A 19,647-nucleotide genomic window follows, 5' to 3' on the forward strand; every position below is an offset into this window, starting at 1 on the left:
GATAACAAATTTTTGCCTGTCATACTATTTAAGGTTCACTTTGCTAATAACAGTAACTGTAAAACCTTTTTTTCCCATGTTGGTGTTTTATTTATACTATTAGCACATAAAGTGGTTAATAACATTTCTATTCAAATTTATAACACAACCAATGATACTAGGTAAAATCACAATGTCAGCATTTTGTACAAAACTTTAATTAATCTATCATCTTTGTTACAAGGGAGCTCCCATAAGAATGTCAGCTGGTTTCTCAACAGAAACTTTACATGCATAAAATATTCAAAATAATGAAAAGCAAGGACCTACAACCAAGATTATTTTACCCGGCAAGGCGATCATTTAAAAACAAAGGAGCAAGAAAGCTGAAGAAGTTCATCACCATCAAACCAGTATTTCAAAAAATGTTAAAGGGACTTCTTTAAGAAGATAGATAGATAGATAGATAGATAGATAGATAGATAGATAGATAGATAGATAGATGATAAAATGGCAATCACTACATAGCTATCAATAATTACTTTAAATGGAAGTGGATTATATGCTCCAATAAAAAGTCTGAGGGTGGCTGAATGAAGAATAAAACAACACCCTTACATATATGGCCTACAAGAGACCCACTTCAGATCAAGACACACACAGACTTAATGTACAGAAATAGAAAAAGCTATCTCATGCAAATAGAAATGAAAGAAAAGCTAGGCAGCAGTACTGTATCAGACGAAAGTAACTTTAAAATAAAAGCTTAACAAGAAAAAAAAAAGGAGCATTTCATACACAATAGCTAAGATATGGAAACCACCTAACGCATCTATTGTTAGAAAACTGGATCAAGATATGGTACATACATAAAATGAAATACTACTCACTTATAAAAAAGAATAAAATCTTACCATTTGCAACATGAATGGAACCAGAGGATATTATGCTAAATGAAATTAAGTCAGACAGAGAAAGACAAATACCATATAATTCCACTTACATGTGGAATCCAAAACAAAATAAATGAACAATAAAAACAGAAACAAACACAGATACAGAGAACAAACTGGTGGTTGCAAGATATGAGTAAGGTTAGAAGGCTGGGAGAAAAAGATGAAGGGATTAAGAAGTACAAATTGGCAATACAAAATAGACATAGAGATGTAAAGTACAGTACAAGGAATATAGTCAATAATAACTATGCATGGTGCCAGGCAGGTACTAGACTTATGGGAGGGGTGATCACTTTGTAAGTTACATAAATGTCTAACCACAATGCTGTATACTTGACACTGTATGTCAATTGTACTTACAAAATAGATCAACTATAGAGACCATTATTATTGCCTAGTATGGCCTCAAAAGTGAATCCTAATGGCTGGTCCATCAAGTTTTAATATTTTCTTTCCCATGAGGCAGGCTTTGACACAGTTCTTGAAAGACACATGACTATGTGCTCCTATGCATATGTACTCACATGCACACAGGATCTACACTGTTTAGAGCTGCAGCCTATCTTTTTAAAAATGTTGAGAATTCTATTAATATTCTGTACAAATATGACTTAAATAGCACACATACTATTTCTTTGTTCACATATGTGTACATGCATACCTGTCTGTGTGTGTGTAGTTTCCTACTATTCACATTTAGTTTATTTCTAGCTTTGCTTTGATGAGTAAATGTACTGATATAAGTGCTGCTGCCTAGCTTTTCCTTTTCTTTCATTTCTATTTGCATGAGATAGCTTTTTCTAACTCTGTACATTCAGTCTGTGTGAGATTAATCCCTAAAAGTAATTATTAGATAAAATATTTGTGTTTTAAGACTTCTGATACACATATTTAAATGTAATTCCCTCCTAATATATTCTTTAAAAACATGTATTGTTTCTATGGCTGACTGGTCATGGCACAGTGGATAGAATGTCAACGTGGGGTCCCTGGTTAGAAACCCCAAGGTCGCTGGCTTGAGTGTGGGATCACTGACATGATTCCGAGGCTGCTGGCTTGAGCAAGGGGTCACTCTCTCAGCTTGAGCCCTGCGGTCAAGGCACAGATGAGAAGCAATCAATGAAGAACAACTAAAGTAAAGCAAACTACAAGTTGATGATTCTCTTCTCCCTCTCTCTTTCCCTTCCTCTCTATTAAAAAAAAGTAATAGTAATAAAAACATGTATTGTTTCTAATAATTTCGTAACTGGGCATCAGGCCTACTTTTAAAATATTAGCTTTCATAATGAAAACTCACCTCTTCTGATCCACTATTAGATGAAGCTTGATGTTGCTGCTGCTGCTGCTGCTTCTTGAGCATTGCAGATCTCTGTACAGCCAGGATACTAGGGCTAGATTTCCAGAACTATAATAGAAATATGGACTAGTAAAGGATCAAGTTTTGAAAAACCTGAAAAGCAGTTTCATTGCCTCCAAATAAGAAGTTAAGACTATCTTCCTTACTCCTATTATATGCAATATAATAAAACAAATGCTTTAGTTATATATGAAAAGTTTATGCAAGCTTTAGAGATAGATAATATTAAACAACATATTCTCTGGTATTACAAGTATAACTTTCAAAGTGATAACAGATACCCTGTTACCCAAAGTGTGGTTGCCTTTTTTTAAAATTGGTGTGAGGTGAACATGAAGATCTTAAGTCGGAATGCAAATCAACTGCACTACTAAGCACTTTATTTTTGGTAGCAATATTTTCTCCATGCAGATAGCTATGTATTGATTTATACATTGGTTCAAGCATCTTATGACTGGTATTCTAAGTGACATTACTATATACTATTATGAGGTGTAGACAAAGTTTATTAAATGTTGTAGTAGCTTTTTTAAACAGAGAGTCCCTAAGCTGTTCTACCAGCATCTTTAAGGAAGCAGAGTTCTGCTACTAACAATAGAGAATCTCCTTGAAGATCTTGAAAGTAGAGATCAGACACTATAGGGTTAACGAAAAGACTTCACAAAAGTTTTAATTTTCATCAGACACTGCGTATTTATGAAACTCAATTTCTGCCTCAGAAAGCAGAAGAAAAGGCTTTGGGTGTTTATTTTGTATTTGTTATTTTATAGTTACAAATGCTCTTCTAAATAAATTATTTATAGATATTTAACCTAATTGAGGATCACTGAAAGTAATTCTGACGTTTAAAATTAATGTTTTTTAAAAAGCAGATTAAGAATGCTATAAATCAATGTTATAAATCTACCTTTCATTGGATACTTTATTTATTACCTCAGCTCCATCAACTTTCGGTGGTTTCGCTTGAACTTTGTTCTCTTGGGAAGTGTCCGACTCCGACTCTGACTGACTGCCCAATTCAGACCCGGAGTCAGAGTCACTGCTACCTGACTGGCTACTGCTTCCATCACTACTGCTTCCAGAACTCGAACCAGACCCAGAGCCTGAAGCTGACCCAGAATCGTCATCTGACTGGCTGCAATTTAAAAATAAACAGATAAAAATAAACAGATTTCAGACAAAATTCACTAGAAATTTAATCTTTCTTTAAAAATCAGCAGAAAGCCCCAAATCATTAAACCTTGTTTATTTCATATTCCAGCTTTCTAGAACAAAATAGAAATAGGAATTAATATTAATCTATAGTAATAACTGATATAGTTAATAGATTTTTTACAATTTTGACCAAACCATAAGCCAGCAGACAACAATCTTCCTCCAAGATAATGAGCATATTCTACCAAGTACAGAGTCCTGGGCTAAATTTGGGAAGTTTAAGCCACAGGGATATCCTTAAAAGGCTGTTTAGTTATAGTAGATATAGAGTAGAAGTTCTGTGAAGAAAAGGTTTAAAATATGTTGAATATTCTTATAATAACAGGTACAATAAATTTATTTGTAGTTTCTATTTGTCTTCAAGTTTATATCTGTTTTATCATTTCAGGAGAATGTGACTTACTATAATTAGGCTACAATAAAATAGAATGTACTAAAAAGTAAAATCAGTAATTACTTCTCTGAGAAAGTAATTGATTCTGTCATGGTTCCACAGCAATAAATCTGAAATAATAGCAAATTCTAACAATCCTTCCCACTCTCTATAGATACATATGTGAAAGCAATTAATAGTTCACTGAGAAATTATCATTTTCTTCATAACTTTCAGTCCAGGGAAGCCCACACACTGTCTATACTAAACAGTGGATGGTATAATTATTATCCCCATGACCATTTGTTCACATGGTATTCAAACTTGAATTGTTGAAAACGAGGGACTAAAATTGTTGATACCCATGGTAAATGGTTTTTGGTGTTATTTCATCTGGTTTTATGAGAAACAACAGGTAACATAATTTATCTACATATAAAAAACATGGTCCTGGCCAGTTGGCGTGTGGATGTCCTGGGTTCGATTCCCGGTCAGGGCACACAGGAGAAGCAACCATCTGCTTCTGCTTCTCCACCCCTCCCTCTCCCCCTCTTCCCCTTCTGCAGCCAAGGCTCCATTGGAGCAAAGTTGGCCTGGGTGCTAAGGATGGCTCCATAGCTTCCGCCTCAGGCGCAAGAATGGCCCTAGTTGCAATGGACCAACGCCCCAGACAGGCAGAGTATCGCCCCCTAGTGGGCATGCTGGGTGGGTCCTAGTCTCAGGCATGTGGGAGTCTGTCTCTGCCTCTCTGCTTCTCACTTCAGAAAAATACGAATAAATACCCCCCCCCCCCCGCCAAAAAAAGATGGTTTGGTTGCTGAGCAATGAACCAGAGGGGCAGAGCATCTTCCTCTAGTGGGCTTGCCAGGTGGATCCCAGATCCTGATGCAGGAGTCTGTGTCTCTGCCTCCTCTCCTTGAAGGAAAGAAGGAAGGAAAGAAAAAGAAAAATGTATGTTTCATATCTTCTGCTGTAATTTTAAAAAACACCACCAGATGGAGGTATTACTCCATGAAAATAGACTTCAATAATAAAAGTTGCCTGACCTGTAGTGGTGCAGTCAACCTGACACAGTGCGGTTGCCAGTTCAAAACCCTGGGCTTGCCCTGTCAAGGCACATACAGAAAGCAACTACAAGTTGATGCTTCCTGCTCTTCCCCCACCACCTCCTCTCCTTTCTCTAAAATGAATAAAATCTTTAAAAAGTAATCCTTCCTAAAAGTAATTTCTCCTTTTCAAGAAGAGCAAGTTAATGATTTCTAAATGAAAATATATGCATAAAAATTTGCAAGAATTTTGATTCTAAAAGTGAGATATAAATGAAAATGTTTAAAATTCAATTATATACATATTTTAAAAACAGACATCTACTAGAATAAATATTTTCCTGTATAGAAACAGATAACAGAAATTTGCTTCCTGCCCTGGCCAGATGGCTTGGTTGGTTAGAGCGTTGTCCCCATACACAGAGGTTGTAGGTTTGATCCCTGGTCAGAGCATATACAGGAAGAGATCAATGTTTCTGTCTCCCTCTCTCTCTTCCTCTTTCTATAAAATTAATAAAAAACTTTGATTCCTAAGGGTTATGATATAAAAATCATTTTGCCACAATATCTACCGTCTGGTGACATGGTTCTGAGATCCAAAAACAGTATCGTGCCTTTTAATTAATAAATCAAAAAAACCCTATTTTACTTGGGTTCCTTGACACATATTTCAGCAAGAATGCTAGAGAAGATAGTATTTTTTCCTTACACATAATTTCATTTCTCCTTTAATCTGCTAGGTAAGAGGCATCTACTTATTTAATAAACTTAACTAAGAACTACCATGTTAGGCACTGAGAAGAATAAGATGCGACAGCCTTTATCATTAAAAGAACTTCTAGGGAATGGAGAGATGGTCATGTCAACAAATAAATACCATCTGTGTCATAAATATATTTCTATATCTGGGAGAGAGAGACAGACAGAAAGACTCAGAAAGGGGTTGGAGAGAGATAAGAAGCATCAATTCGTAACTGCTTCACTTTAGTTGTTTATTGATTGCTTCTCATTGGTGCCTTGTGAAGGGCGAGGTCCTCAAGCCACACCAGTGACCCCTTATTCAAGAAAGTGAGCTTGGGATCATGTCAATGGTCCCATGCTCAAGCTGGAGACTTCAAGCCAGTGACCTTGGGGTTTCAAGCTGGGGCCCCCAGAGGCCCTCTCATCATCTAGGCTGATGCTCAATCCACTGCACCACTGGGGCGCACTGAAGATACAACCAAGTTTGGTAGTAATAGTGAAACATTTAAAAGAAAGCATAGCTGAACTAATTCTTTAGGAAAGAATAACTAGGCTAAAGGGGTTATCACTTTAATTGCTTATAAGCTCTTGAGGGTACTATTTTTCCAGAGTACCTACCATGGTACCTTTTACAGGTGACTTAATAAATGCTCAAAAAGTAGATGAATAAATGATTGATTTTGGGTATAACTGTGTACCTATATTCTTAATTATATTTTGATTACCCATGCAAGATGAATAGCTAGTCAAAATTCCTTTTAGTAGCTAAACATAATTCTGGTTGGAGATAAAAGCAAACAGCCTGCCTGACCTGTGGTGGCGCAGTGGATAAAGCCTTGACCTGGCATGCTGAGGTCGCTAGTTCAAAACCCTGCACTTGTCTGGTCAAGGAACATATGGGAGTTGATGCTTCCTGCTCCCCGCCCCCTCTAAAATGAATTAAAAAAAAATTTAAAACAAGGTGTAAGTCTTTGAAAAAATATTAAAAAAAAAAAAAGCAAACAGCTTGAATCTAGGTTACTTTAATGGCATAGGTTTATTATTAGAACGTCTTTACCTTAGATATTAGAAGTATAAAACATTTACTTAGGATTAAGAACAAGTAAAGAATATCTTATATATAGCCATAGAATGATCTCCAGGATATAGTTAAGAAAAAAAAAAAGATATAAAACAATGGTTATAATTTGCTTCCTGTGTGTAAGTAGGAGAAAACATTTATACAGATTTGCTTACACTTTTAAAAAAGCAAGAATGGTAGCATATACCGACAATTAAGTTAAAAATGGCTATTTAGGCCAACAGATATATGAAAAGATGCTCATCTTCTCTAGTTATTAGAGAAATGCAAATCAAAACTGCAATGAGATACCACCTCACCCCTGTTAGATTAGCTATTATTAACAAGACAGGTAATAGCAAATGTTGGAGAGGTTGTGGAGAAAAAGGAACCCTCATCCACTGTTGGTGGGAATGTAAAGTAGTACAACCATTACGGAAGAAAGTATGGTGGTTCCTCAAAAAACTGAAAATGACCCAGCAATCCCTCTACTGGGTATATACCCCCAAAACTCAGAAACATTGATACGTAAAGACACATGCAGCCCCATGTTCATTGCAGCATTGTTCACAGTGGCCAGGACATGGAAACAACCAAAAAGCCCTTCAATAGATGACTGGATAAAGAAGATGTGGCACATATACACTATGGTATACTACTCAGCCATAAGAAATGATGACATCGGATCATTTACAGCAAAATGGTGGGAGCTTGATAACATTATACGAAGTGAAATAAGTAAATCAGAAAAAAAACAAAAACTGCATTATTCCATATGTACGTGGGACATAAAAGTGAGACTAAGAGACATTGATAAGAGTGTGGTGGTTATGGGGGGAGGGGGGAGAGGGAGAGGGAAAGGGGGAGGGGGAGGAGCACAAAGAAAACTAGATAGAAGGTGACAGAGGACAATCTGACTTTGGGTGATAGGTATGCAACATAATTGAAAGACAAAATAACCTGGACATGTTATCTTTGAATATATGTATCCTGATTTATTGACGTCGCCCCATTAAAAAAATAAAATTATTAAAAAAAAATTTCTGGATTTTTTGGGGAAAAAAGGCTATTTACAGAGGAAAGGATAAAATAAGAGGGGACATGGCTTGAAATCAGTCATCAGTTTGTGAACTATGTCAGTGTTTTATATTATTTATTTATTTATTTATTTGTATTTTTCTGAAGCTGGAAACGGGGAGAGACAGTCAGACAGACTCTCGCATGCGCCCGACCAGGATCCACCCAGCACGCCCACCAGGGGCAACACTCTGCCCAGCAGGGGGCGATGCTCTGCCCCTCTGGGGCATCGCTCTGTTGCGACCAGAGCCACTCTTGCACCTGGAGCAGAGGCCAAGGAGCCATCCCCAGCGCCCGAGCCATCTTTGCTCCAGTGGAGCCTCGGCTGCGGGAGGGGAAGAGAGAGACAGAGAGGAAGGAGAGGGGGAGGGGTGGAGAAGCAGATGGGCGCCTCTCCTGTGTGCCCTGGCCGGGATTCGAACCCGGGACTTCCGCACGCCAGGCTGACGCTCTACCACTGAGCAAACTGGCCAGGGCCTATAATTTATTTTTTTTTAAAGTCCTAAAACTAAAAGGGAAATATAAAAATAGGTGGGGGTGGGGGTGGGGAGAGTGATCTATGTTCAAACAAAATTTTGAACTAAAATAAGTGAAAAGCTTCTTTCTAATAAAGTAATTGTTTGTCTATGCTGCAAATGTTCTTTCTAGAATAAAAGTCTGATTATGGTGTAACTTTCTGCTATAAACCTCTAGTGTTTCTATAACAAAGTTCAAAGACCTATGAGGCCTTTCAGGAATTTGTCTCTGCCAGCTTCCCACTTAAACCCTTAGTTCTAGCAGTGGCAAAATACATGTAGTTCTCTGAGAGCCAGTTTCTCTTTCCACTTCCGCTTCTGCACAATTATTCTCCCCGCTCCCTCTGCCCACTGTGTAACTCCATAGTTGAACCTCACTCACCTCATGAGTACTTCTCCAATGAATTATCTCCTGACTCCATTCTCAACCCAACATTAAAAGGTATCCTTTTTCAGCACTCCCAAAACATTCTAACCATACTACTAGCTCTATATACTACATGGTGAGAACATCAGGTAATAATCACTATCATTTTGTTTTATTTTGGTTTTTCATATCCTACACCTTTGATATTCTACTGTTTCTAGAGTGCTGGGATTTTTACTTGTTGCCCTTTGTATGCTGAGCAGTAAAAATAGAGCTCAGTATGTTTGATATGTTGATGGATGTAAATATAAACAAACAAATCAAAGATGTATATAGATACAAATTCTTGAATAAAACTCACAAATACAATCTGGCTCTTAAGAAATATTTCTGAACTCCCACTAACATTTTATTTTGGTAATAACCAATACCACTGACATTTTATACAACATAAGTATCTGTATATCATTTAAGAGTTACCCATATTAATTATATTAAATCTCAGTAGCACAATAGTAATGAGATGGTAGATTATGAAAAACAGACTTCTTTCTCTCACCATTCTCAACATATCAAAAACAAACAAAAAACAAACACCACATTGGAGTACTTTAATAAAATTATATTATTTGCTGTCAAGTCTCATAAACTCTCGGATCTGAAATTACTTGATGAGTTTTAATACACTGTCAGTATCACTGCTGATATCCAAAATGACCCATTTTTAGTCAACAGGAAACCAATAATTTCAGAATCCTTCTGACAACACCCCAAGTAGTCTTTGACAGTATCCTCATTTTCCAGTCTGACAAGATGAACAAACTATACTCATTTTGTATATTTCTTTCCTCAAACTATAACCCAGCCATTTCATTAAAAAGCCTACTTTGTATTTAAATTGGAAATTAAATTGCAATCTGAGTACTAGGTGAGCCTATTACTACTAGATTGGTCATTGTTTTTAAGACTTTTTGAATGGAATGAGCTAGGATATGTGTATTTTTAGAGCCAGTGCATTAAGAAATTATACTAGTATTTCCGATTCAAATTCATAGTTGTTTTTTTTTCTACTTCTTTGATAGCATATTTATTACAGCCATCACTTTGGGTTGACCTTCTTGTTTCCAAAGAACATTAATAAAATTACTTATTTGGTTTATCTTAGAATGTGTGTAATAGTTTCAAAATAACAATACCATTATTACTAATAATGTGACAAGTAAATGTTAAGATTTCTTCATAATTCTTTTTGTCTGTTGGGAATGGCCACAACAAATTTGGTTTAATTAGGGTCATTTGCACTTTTTTCCATCTTTAGGAACTACTTTTTATTCATTTTGATTTAATGTTGCTTTATTATTTATTTGGATTCAACCTGAGAACTGCAATACTTCTAGTCAGAGTCTAGCTTCCATCCTTGTGTCCCTATGTCATGCCCTCTCTCTCCATTAGTAATTTTTTTTTTGAGAGAGAGAGAGAGAGAGAGAAACATCAAGTTGCTCCTGAATGTGCCCTGACTTGGGAGTAGAACTGGCAACCTCCGAACTCTAGGACAACAAGCTGTCCAGCTAGGGGTTAATATCTTTCTCTTTCTTTTCTTTTTTTTCAGAGAGACAGAGAGGAAGGGAGAGACAGTCCTGACCAAACCACAAGCAACTGTGCTGTCTCGGATGACGCTCTAAACGACTGATCTAACCAGCCAGGGCCAGTAATTACTTTTAAAACTTTTCACTTCCCTTTTCAATATAAGCAAGTATGTATAAAAATGTTTATATCCCTTTCATAATCATATTTACACTCATATAAATGTGACAGACTGTCCCACACACTTCCAATGGTTCAACCTACAATGTATCGACTTTACATATAGTGCAAAAGTGAATAAAGCATCCAAGAAGAAACTGTACTTCAGATTCTGATTTTTTCCCAGCCTAGCACTATGTGGTACAATACTTGCCTGTGATGCTGAGCAGTGGCAGTAAGATGATATTGCCCAACTTTAGGCCAATGTAAGTGTCCTGAGCATGTTTAAGGTAGGCTAGGCTTACGCTACGATTTTCGGTACGTTAGGTGTATTAAACACATTTCAACTTAACAATGGGTTTACTGGGATGAAACCCTATCAAAAGTTGAAGGACATCTGTATGTACACATTGTTTCCTGGACACCATTTCAGTCACAGATGTATTCCCCATTCCTTTATGCAACTACATATACTCCATTTTGTAAATACAGCATTATTTCAACTTGTCCCTCAAAGATTAACATGTTTTGCTTCCAATCCTTTGGTTACAAACAGTAATACCAAGAAAAAAAAATAAAAAGGTCCTTTGCATATATTTATTTATATTTATGGTAATATATCTCTTGATTTGCTATTTATAAAATATGTAAACATATCCCCTTTGAACTTTTAAATTTATAATCACTTTGGCACTCAGATTTTTTTTTTAATATTCCACATTTAAGTAAACTGAAAGTCCTTTGAGAAATGGCAGATTCTCAAGCTGGGACAGGAAAGGTGCAAGGTGACCTAAATAATCTTGCTGTACCAAAAAACAGAATAATTAAAAAATTTTAAAAAGATGGGGGCAGGTCAAAAGGACAAAAAACATGGTTATATGAGCGAACTTGAAGGGGATTCCAACGACCAAATCTGATTTGAGCATCGAAACAGACAGTAAAGGAATACTACCTGATAAATAAAACAGGATTCTCAAACCCATGCTAATAATAGGCAGCTGGATAGGTAGGTAAGGAGACAGACAGACAAATGAGGACTCTTACAGAACTCTGAATGCCAATTGATAGATGTGAACAAGGTTGGTCATGTTAGAAAATTACTATTTTGCAGTTATCGTAATAGAAAATACTCGTTCAGGCAAGAATTATAAAGAAATGCTAAATTTAGGAGAGTTTCATGAGTAAGATATTTGCATAGGTCAAAGTATCTTCTCAGAAGTTGCTTATTAGCTGTAATGGGTATATTAGAAACAACAGTGGAAAAAACAGACACCACATTGTCCTGGTGATCAAAACTAGTATCACCAATAGGGACAGACAACATGAGCCTTCAGATATACCTTTAAGAAAGATGTATCACCACTTACACAGCATTCCAGCAGGATATATAGAGTAGCGGGATGTATAACTTGCATCTAATCATAAATGAACATAACACAAACCCAAACTGAGAAATACAGTCTATAAAATGACTAGCCCATGGCCTTTAAAATGCCAATGTCATAAAAGACAAAGAAAAAGAAACTGTTCCAGATTAAAGACATTTTTAATTAAAGATTAAAAAACATAAGAGTCAAATGCAATATGTAATCCTAGACTGGACCCTGTACTGAGAGATGACTGACCAAACTGGAACACAGACTGAAGGTTCACGTTCTGTATCAATGTAAATTTTCCTGAATTTCATAGCTATATACGGCTTATGCAAGAGAATGCCTCTGTTCTTAGAAAATATAAGGTCTACCGGAAAGTTCTGTCCGTTTTTGGAATAAAACAAAATACAAATTTTTCTTACCGTCAATAAACTTTATTAAATAATATAATTGCCATTATTATTAATGATTTCTTGACAGCGTGAGGGCAATTTGTATATCCCATTTTTGAAAAATGTTTTATCTTTTGATGCGAAAAATTGAACCAGTGCTTGTTTGATATCTTCTTCATTTTTGAATTTTTTGTCCTTCAAAAAATTTTGTAAGGACAAAAACAAGTGATAGTCGGAGGGTGCTAAGTCCGGGGAATATGGTGGATGCGACAGACATGCTTCTGTAGCATTTCTTCCTTGTTGAAATTCGTAAAAATTAGTGGCGAACTTTATCAGTAGCCATGGGTACACTATCCCTTCACACATAAGACTAACGTGAATCAACTTTGTTTTAATTTGCTACATCAGTATGTATACATTAAGTGATAAAAATAGAGAGGCACACATCACAAGTGTTGAAACTTGTGATGGAAATGGACAGAACTTTCCGGTAGACCTTATATATACTGAAGTATATAGAGAGGCATGATTTAGACACCTATTCTCAAATAATTCAGGAAAAACATGTATTACATATATAATGGGTATACTAGATATATACAGAGAAAATAACAGAACTGTGGCAAAAATTTAAAAGCTAGTGAACTTGGGCAAAAGGTATATAAAGAAATTCTTGATAGTATTATTGTAACTTTTCTGCAAGTAAAAATTAATTCAAAATAAAAAATAGACAAAAATCCCGACGAGCCCCCCCCCAAAAAGAAAAAAATAGACAAAAATGTTTCCAATATTGTAAGTTTTTGTCATTAATATTCAATATTATGAAATCTCATTTGCAGATAATAAAAGGTACAAAGATGAGAAAATGTAAAAAGCCACAAAAGTCAAATGAGTATGAAACAGGAAAGTAAGCATTCAGTGGCATGAAACATATAAGTATATACTTACTATACAATTGGTCGATAAAAGGGCCAAAATGGTAAGGTAAAAAGTATTTAAAAACACACAAAGCTTTTCCTTAAGCAACCAGAAAGGTAAAAATATTAAGAAAGTAAAATTAAAGAAAGTAAAATTAATTGTATATAATAGCTGCCTTAGAAACTGCTAATTGTCTAAGTCAGCATGTCATCTTCTTTTCCTTAATAATAAAAATTTCAACGTTATGGTCACCCAGTACAAAAACAGTATATAGTGTAAAATGTATAGCACAAACATCCTGCAACTAAGTGTGGCTATTAGCTTAAGTTCTGACAAATAAAGTGTAAGGTTGAGTTGTACTTCCCAGAAGACTGTCCAATGGGGGCTGACTAACCTAGGAGGCACTCCCTTTTTCCGCCCTTCTGATATGCCTTCCAAGTTTGCAGTTGACCAAAGAAAAAGGTGAGAAAAGTACTCAAAGTTTATGTCTACACAGATTCTTACAGAAAAGAGGCCAATATTTTTTCCCAATATTCCCAAGGTTATAACTTAATAACTTGAGTGATGAGAAAATATTCTGTTCATAAGACATATAATCTAGTTTTAATTTTTTTTCAAGTTAAATTTTTATGTTTTATAGTGTAGCTATCGTCAATTGTCTACTTTCTCAAGTTCCATATAACTAAAATGTCACAATTCTGTATCTGTGAATTACACATGCTTCTCAAACTCAAACACCAAAATCACCATCCCTCACCAATTTTTTAATTGTATATGCCTGGGCCCCATCTACAATATATCCTGTGGTGAAGCCAGCAGCCCTAAGGCGGATCTTGAGGGTTTTAATGGCTTACCTTTGTTCTTAGGATAAAATAACTAAAATCTGACATCAGCCTACCTCTCCAATTTCATCGTAAAACCACTCCCCTACCTCTATTCTGCAACCAGGCCTCACTGCACTCCTTTAGCTCTTGAATTTGCCATGCTTTCTCACCTCGTAACCTTGGTATAAAACAATTCTTCACACCTAGAAAGCTTGTTGATCACCACCCCACCTCCTTCCGTAGTATTCCAACTCTACTCATCCATCACTTCTCAAATTGAGCTTTTCCTAGACCTCTGCCCCAGACTATATAAGACACCTAACAGGATGTCTGGCACTTATCAGTAGTATGCACTTAACATAAGCTAGTATGAACACAGGGTTTGTTTTACTTGTAGGGGTGGTTTTATTTAACTGTATTCCTACTTCTAGCACTTCACCTAACAGACTGAAAATATACTATTTGTGAATTAATAAATGGTTAATACTACCTCTTCTTTGCTTTTTATACAAAAAAACCATAAGCCTAAGTCTTTCATAACAAGTTTTGTGTTTTTTTCCTCCTGGTTTCTCTGCCTGTCTTTTTCTTCTTTTGTATTTTTAATTCCTCCAAGTCATCTATGTCATTTTAAATCGTATGGGAGAAAATAATTTCAAGAAGCTTCTTTTAAATTTTATTTATTGATATGAAAGAGCGAGAGAGAGAGAGAGAGAGAAACACATTGATTTGTTGTGCCATTTATTTATGCATTCATTGGTTGCTACTTATGCACCTTGACCAGGGATCAAACCTGCAACCTTGGCATGCTGAGATGACCCTCTAACCAACTGAGTTACCTGGCCAGGGCCCAAGCTTCTTTTAATGAATCACAAATCTGGAAACACTGGGTCCACTTCCCACATGTTATCTGTAACTAGGTAGCGCTGGTTCCTTTCAATGATGTATATAACCTCCAAGTCTCCTGTCGTCCCCCACTCCCCCTATCCCCATTATCTTATACCTAGACAGCTTCAATCATTTATGTTATCTACTTGGCCCTTATGGCTCTTTCTCTTATTTATATACCACTTAAAACAAAATTTTAAATAGCTCTTCACAGCCTCCAAAATAGTTTCATACTGTGGTCCATATTATCTTACAACAACCACAACCACAAGAAAAGGTTTCTGTACACATTACACAGGGAGTTTTTCTAGACCCTTTGCAAAGCTGGCAACCGTTCCAGGGTTCCAGCTTTAAGGAGACTTAATTCCACAGTTAAATACTTAATTCCAATCCCAACCCCAACCTCCTGTCCTGAGGGCCTATATCCATCCAAAGAGTCCCTGTGCTATTATCATGTTTGCTCAGTGCTTACTGCTCCTTACTGCTCGAGTTCCCTTTTGCTCCTGGCTGGTGCAAGTTTTCTCTAAAGTTAAGCCATGAACCTCCTTTTCCCCTTGCATTGCTCCATTTTTTGTAGCATTTTCATGTGTTTGCAGGTGGGAGTAAATCCAGAATATAGCAGAATAGCAACCTCCCTTTTCCATACCCAATCCTTCACTCAAATCGGTTCTCTGAACTAAGGAAAATGCTAAGACCTGTATTGGATACAAGAGAACAATGTATTCTCAAGTTAATAAACAAAGATTCTTCTATGTTACAAATATCCTTGGCTTTTCTATCACAGGAATTGGAAACTAGTCTGCAATGGAACAAAAAGGAAGAATGAATAAAATAATGGCCTTCTAAGAAAATGGTAGCAACGGGCATCTGCTTTCCCTACCACCAGGTCACAAACAGAAAAAAGTGGCCCTGATAAATCTTGGAACAGACTTTAAAAAGTCAAGAGAGTGATATTAGAGTGGTTTGTAAAAGTGCTCAGGAGGAATGAAAAGATCTCAAAACAGGAGCACTAAAGGGAGAAAAAAAGACTGCACATTTAAACACAGGTAAATCAGACTACCTGTATCAAAGGCTTAGATCAGTGATTACCTGCTTTAATTCTTTTAATTAATATAACATTTATTCACTTCTTTTGTACCTAGTACATAAAGATTTGCTTTCTAGTTTATGCCATTTCGTGAATACTTTCTTAACAGGTAGATGGATTAAGACTCTGGGAAGGGGCAGGAATGCTATAGCATACATTAACAGAAGGTAAACTGATTTTCTACAGAAATATTATAATAGAGGACTAGGACTATGTGCCTGACAAATACACTAATACATACAAAGAATTATATTTACTATTCTAAAGAACAATCATTCTCACTTTATGCTTTGCTCCCTTATCCTTTAACTACTGTCAGTGCCATTCAGGACTACTTGGAGTAGTTTTTGAAAGAATTTCTAACATGTTAGGGAAAAAATTCAGGGCTAACTCGATGGTGTTCTGAAGTTTAACCCTGACCTGTTTCCTCCTAGCTTTCTAGGTCTTTCTTCTCATTGTAATTGTATTTATATCTGTACATCCAATGAATCTCAGGTTTCTGCCACATGGAAATAATGAACATACTTAAGGATTACTGTCAAGAATGAAACATGTAAAGCATACTGTCTGAGATAAAAGAGCTCAATACTGATAGCTATTAGGAATAAAAAAACAACTTTTTCCTAACTTTAAAGTCAGAATCATTTTATCAAAATGTGGTTTAGGTATATGCGTACATGTGTGTGTATATATATAAATAATATATTATATATAAAGATAGACAAATAAAACCTATAGATACATTAAAATTTCAAATTAAAATTTTTAATAAAAATAGACATGATAATTTTACCAACTGGTGCTATATATGTACCAGACATTGGGTTCTCTTTAATTCTTTCATTTTCTTTTGTTTTTAAGTGAAAGAGAGAGAGAGAGAGAGGAACAAAGAGAGAGGGATTAGAAGTATCAACTTGTAATTGTGGCACTTTAGTTGTTTATTGATTTCTTTCTCATATGTGCCTTAACTGGGGGGTGGAGGGAGACTCCAGCTGAACGTGTGACCCCTTGCTCAAGCCAGTGACCTTGGGCTAAGCCAGGGACCATGAGGTCATGTCTATGATCCCATGCTCAAGCTGGTGAGCTCGTGCTCAAGCCAGTGACCTTGGGACTTCAAACCTGGCTTCTCAATGCCTCAGGCCAATGCTCTATCCACTGCACCACTGTCTGGTCAGGCATTTCATTTTCATACAACAAATTCACAAACTGAGGCTCAGAGAAGACTAAGAGAAGAAAAACAAAATATCTATACTGTAAGTATACAAATTATGAGCAGATCTGAAGATATAAATATGAAAGAAAACTCAGAAAAATGAAAGCCCCTAATTTTTAGGACAGGACTAATTTACTTTGGAATAACATTACTTTATATTTGTGCCATAGATATATTATTTACGTGGCCCTCCCTACTCACCCAGTATCCATTTTGTTTGCTTTTCAGTATTAAATAACAGTCCCTTTGGTTTTCAGTGGCACATGCCCATCTAGCTCTAGGTTACATTTCTTACAATCTCTCTTAGCTAAGTATGACCACGTGAACAGGAACCAGCTAATGGGAAATGTCTAGAAGTGATGTGGGATTTCAATGTCATAGCCTTAAAACTAAAGTGGCTTGCCTTAAATCCTCCACATTCCCATCTTCCTCCTGCTGGCTGAAAATGCAACCACTGGAGCAACAGAAGCCATATGTTCAAGATAACAAAGCTGTCCCATTATGCGGAGTCAAGGGTTAGGGCTCACTTCCCAGAAAGTGAAAATTAACTGTATTTGAGATCATTCTGAGGTCTCAAAAATGTGTATTATATAGATATTATTACAGAGTATTAGAAAATCAATTAAGGTATGGTATACATGGCCAGGCAAAAGTAGGTTTACAACTGTTTGTATGAAAAATAATACACTAATAACAATACAAGAATAAACTTAAACTCATGAAATCACAGCTATACACCCATTTTTGCCCTTCCCTGTATATAGCACCTTAATTGATTCTCTAATATAATAATCTATTTAATAAACATTTTGAAAGAATAAGTTTTATTCTTCTAAAACTTGAAATATATCATTTGAATTCATTTGTTCTTCTCCTCAACTAAACAAGTAATTGTGCAAGAGTTTCTAGTAGGAAAAAAACGCCATGGAAGAAAGTAAAACTTATGAGAACCCATGATATAAAGATGGATCGATTCCTGACTGAGGAACTGGAGCTGAGGCAAATGAATCAGGATCTAGGCTTTTTATGGAGAGGGTGATTTTAGAGCTCAGTATATCCCATACTTTTCCCTGTGGAGAACATTTCGTCTCAGAAGCAACTGATTCAACTTTCTACTCTTAGAGATTACTAAAAAATATACCCTTTATGTAACCTTCTCCAATTTCTTCAGACACAGATCACACTGTTCCATCCTATGTGTTCACAATATTTTGTTTGTGCTATTAATAATTCCCTCACAATATTATAATTACTTTTATACTGTATCTCTTGTCTAAGTATACATCCTGAAATTCATTAAGTCAGGGCCTTTATTTTAGTTATTCTTATAGACCAGGGGTAGTCAACCTTTTTATACCTACCGTCCACTTTTGTATCTCTGTTAGTAGTACAATTTTCTAACCGCCCACTGGTTCCACAGTAATGGTGATTTATAAAGTAGGAAGTAACTTTATTTTATAAAATGTATAAAGCAGAGTTACTGCAAGTTAAAGCATATACTAATAATTACTTACCAAGTACTTTATGTCGGATTTTCGCTAAGTTTGGCAGAATAAATCTTTATAAAACCACTTACTATAGTTAAATCTATCTTTTTATTTATACTTTGGTTGCTCCGCTACCACCCACCATGAAAGCTAGAACGCCCACTAGTGCGCGGTAGGGACCAGGTTGACTACCACTGTTATAGACCATTATCTGCTTTAACAGAACTAGAAAAACAATATGGAAATAAGCATTGAGTAAAAATTAAATTTAAAAATATCTGAGCATGATTCTCTGTGTTGCAACTCACTGTTTAAAATTTATTAGCCTAGAACAAGTCATTTAAAAATGAGAAGGGTTCAGCTAATTAGATGATGACCAAGATCAAACCATCTTTATATTCTATAACATTATATTTTATTAAGATGTTGTCTATTTTATCTTTTACTACAAACTTTATGGTTTGTAGTAAAAGATAAAATTGAGAATAATCCAGAAAGTGTCTATTTACCTATATGGTTCTGAAAACTAGTTAGTGCTGCTTTTTAAGAACTGAACAACAAAGGCAACAGTTCCTTTTAGCATTCTAATTACCAATCCTAAACGAAATCCTATTATAAAGTAAACTTTCTTAAAATATAGTACAATTCTATCACCTTAAAGTCTCTAACTGAATAAATGAGAATGGAACTGCCAGAAATAGATGCTAGGAAAGGTAACATTTAACATCACTGGGTTTAGTCATTTTGAATCTGAGTTAAAGACATTTAAATTCAAAAGTTTCTGTAGCAAGCATTCAGGAATCAGATGAGAAATAAGAACTATGTGTGTATATATACATGGGAGTCACTAAATAATAGTTCCATAAAATACATTAAATGTGTTATACTAGACATGATAAATCTCCCATTACATATATAATTTATAATTACAATAGGGAGGAAAAGCTTAATTACGTTTATTTTTTTCCCTCACTGGTATTACCTACATATGGAAGTCTAATTCATGTAGAAATTATATGTTTCAAAATGATCTTTAAAG

The 19,647-nt window shown here is 35.6% G+C and overlaps 1 protein-coding gene across 2 annotated transcripts in view; it reads right to left on the reverse strand.

The window, feature by feature from the left end:
• CHD1 (chromodomain helicase DNA binding protein 1) overlaps positions 1 to 19,647 on the reverse strand; it is a 90,383-nt gene that overhangs the window by 57,106 nt on the left and 13,630 nt on the right. For both annotated transcript variants that reach the window (XM_066381900.1, XM_066381901.1), the window contains exons 3-4: positions 3,226 to 3,427; positions 2,233 to 2,340 (exon numbers count right to left, since the gene is read on the reverse strand). In XM_066381900.1, coding sequence (XP_066237997.1) covers positions 2,233 to 2,340; positions 3,226 to 3,427 — 310 coding nt within the window. The remainder of the gene's footprint in view (positions 1 to 2,232; positions 2,341 to 3,225; positions 3,428 to 19,647) is intronic.

Source organism: Saccopteryx leptura, chromosome 4 (genome assembly GCF_036850995.1).
Source record: "Saccopteryx leptura isolate mSacLep1 chromosome 4, mSacLep1_pri_phased_curated, whole genome shotgun sequence".
NCBI classification, from domain to species: domain Eukaryota; kingdom Metazoa; phylum Chordata; class Mammalia; order Chiroptera; family Emballonuridae; genus Saccopteryx; species Saccopteryx leptura.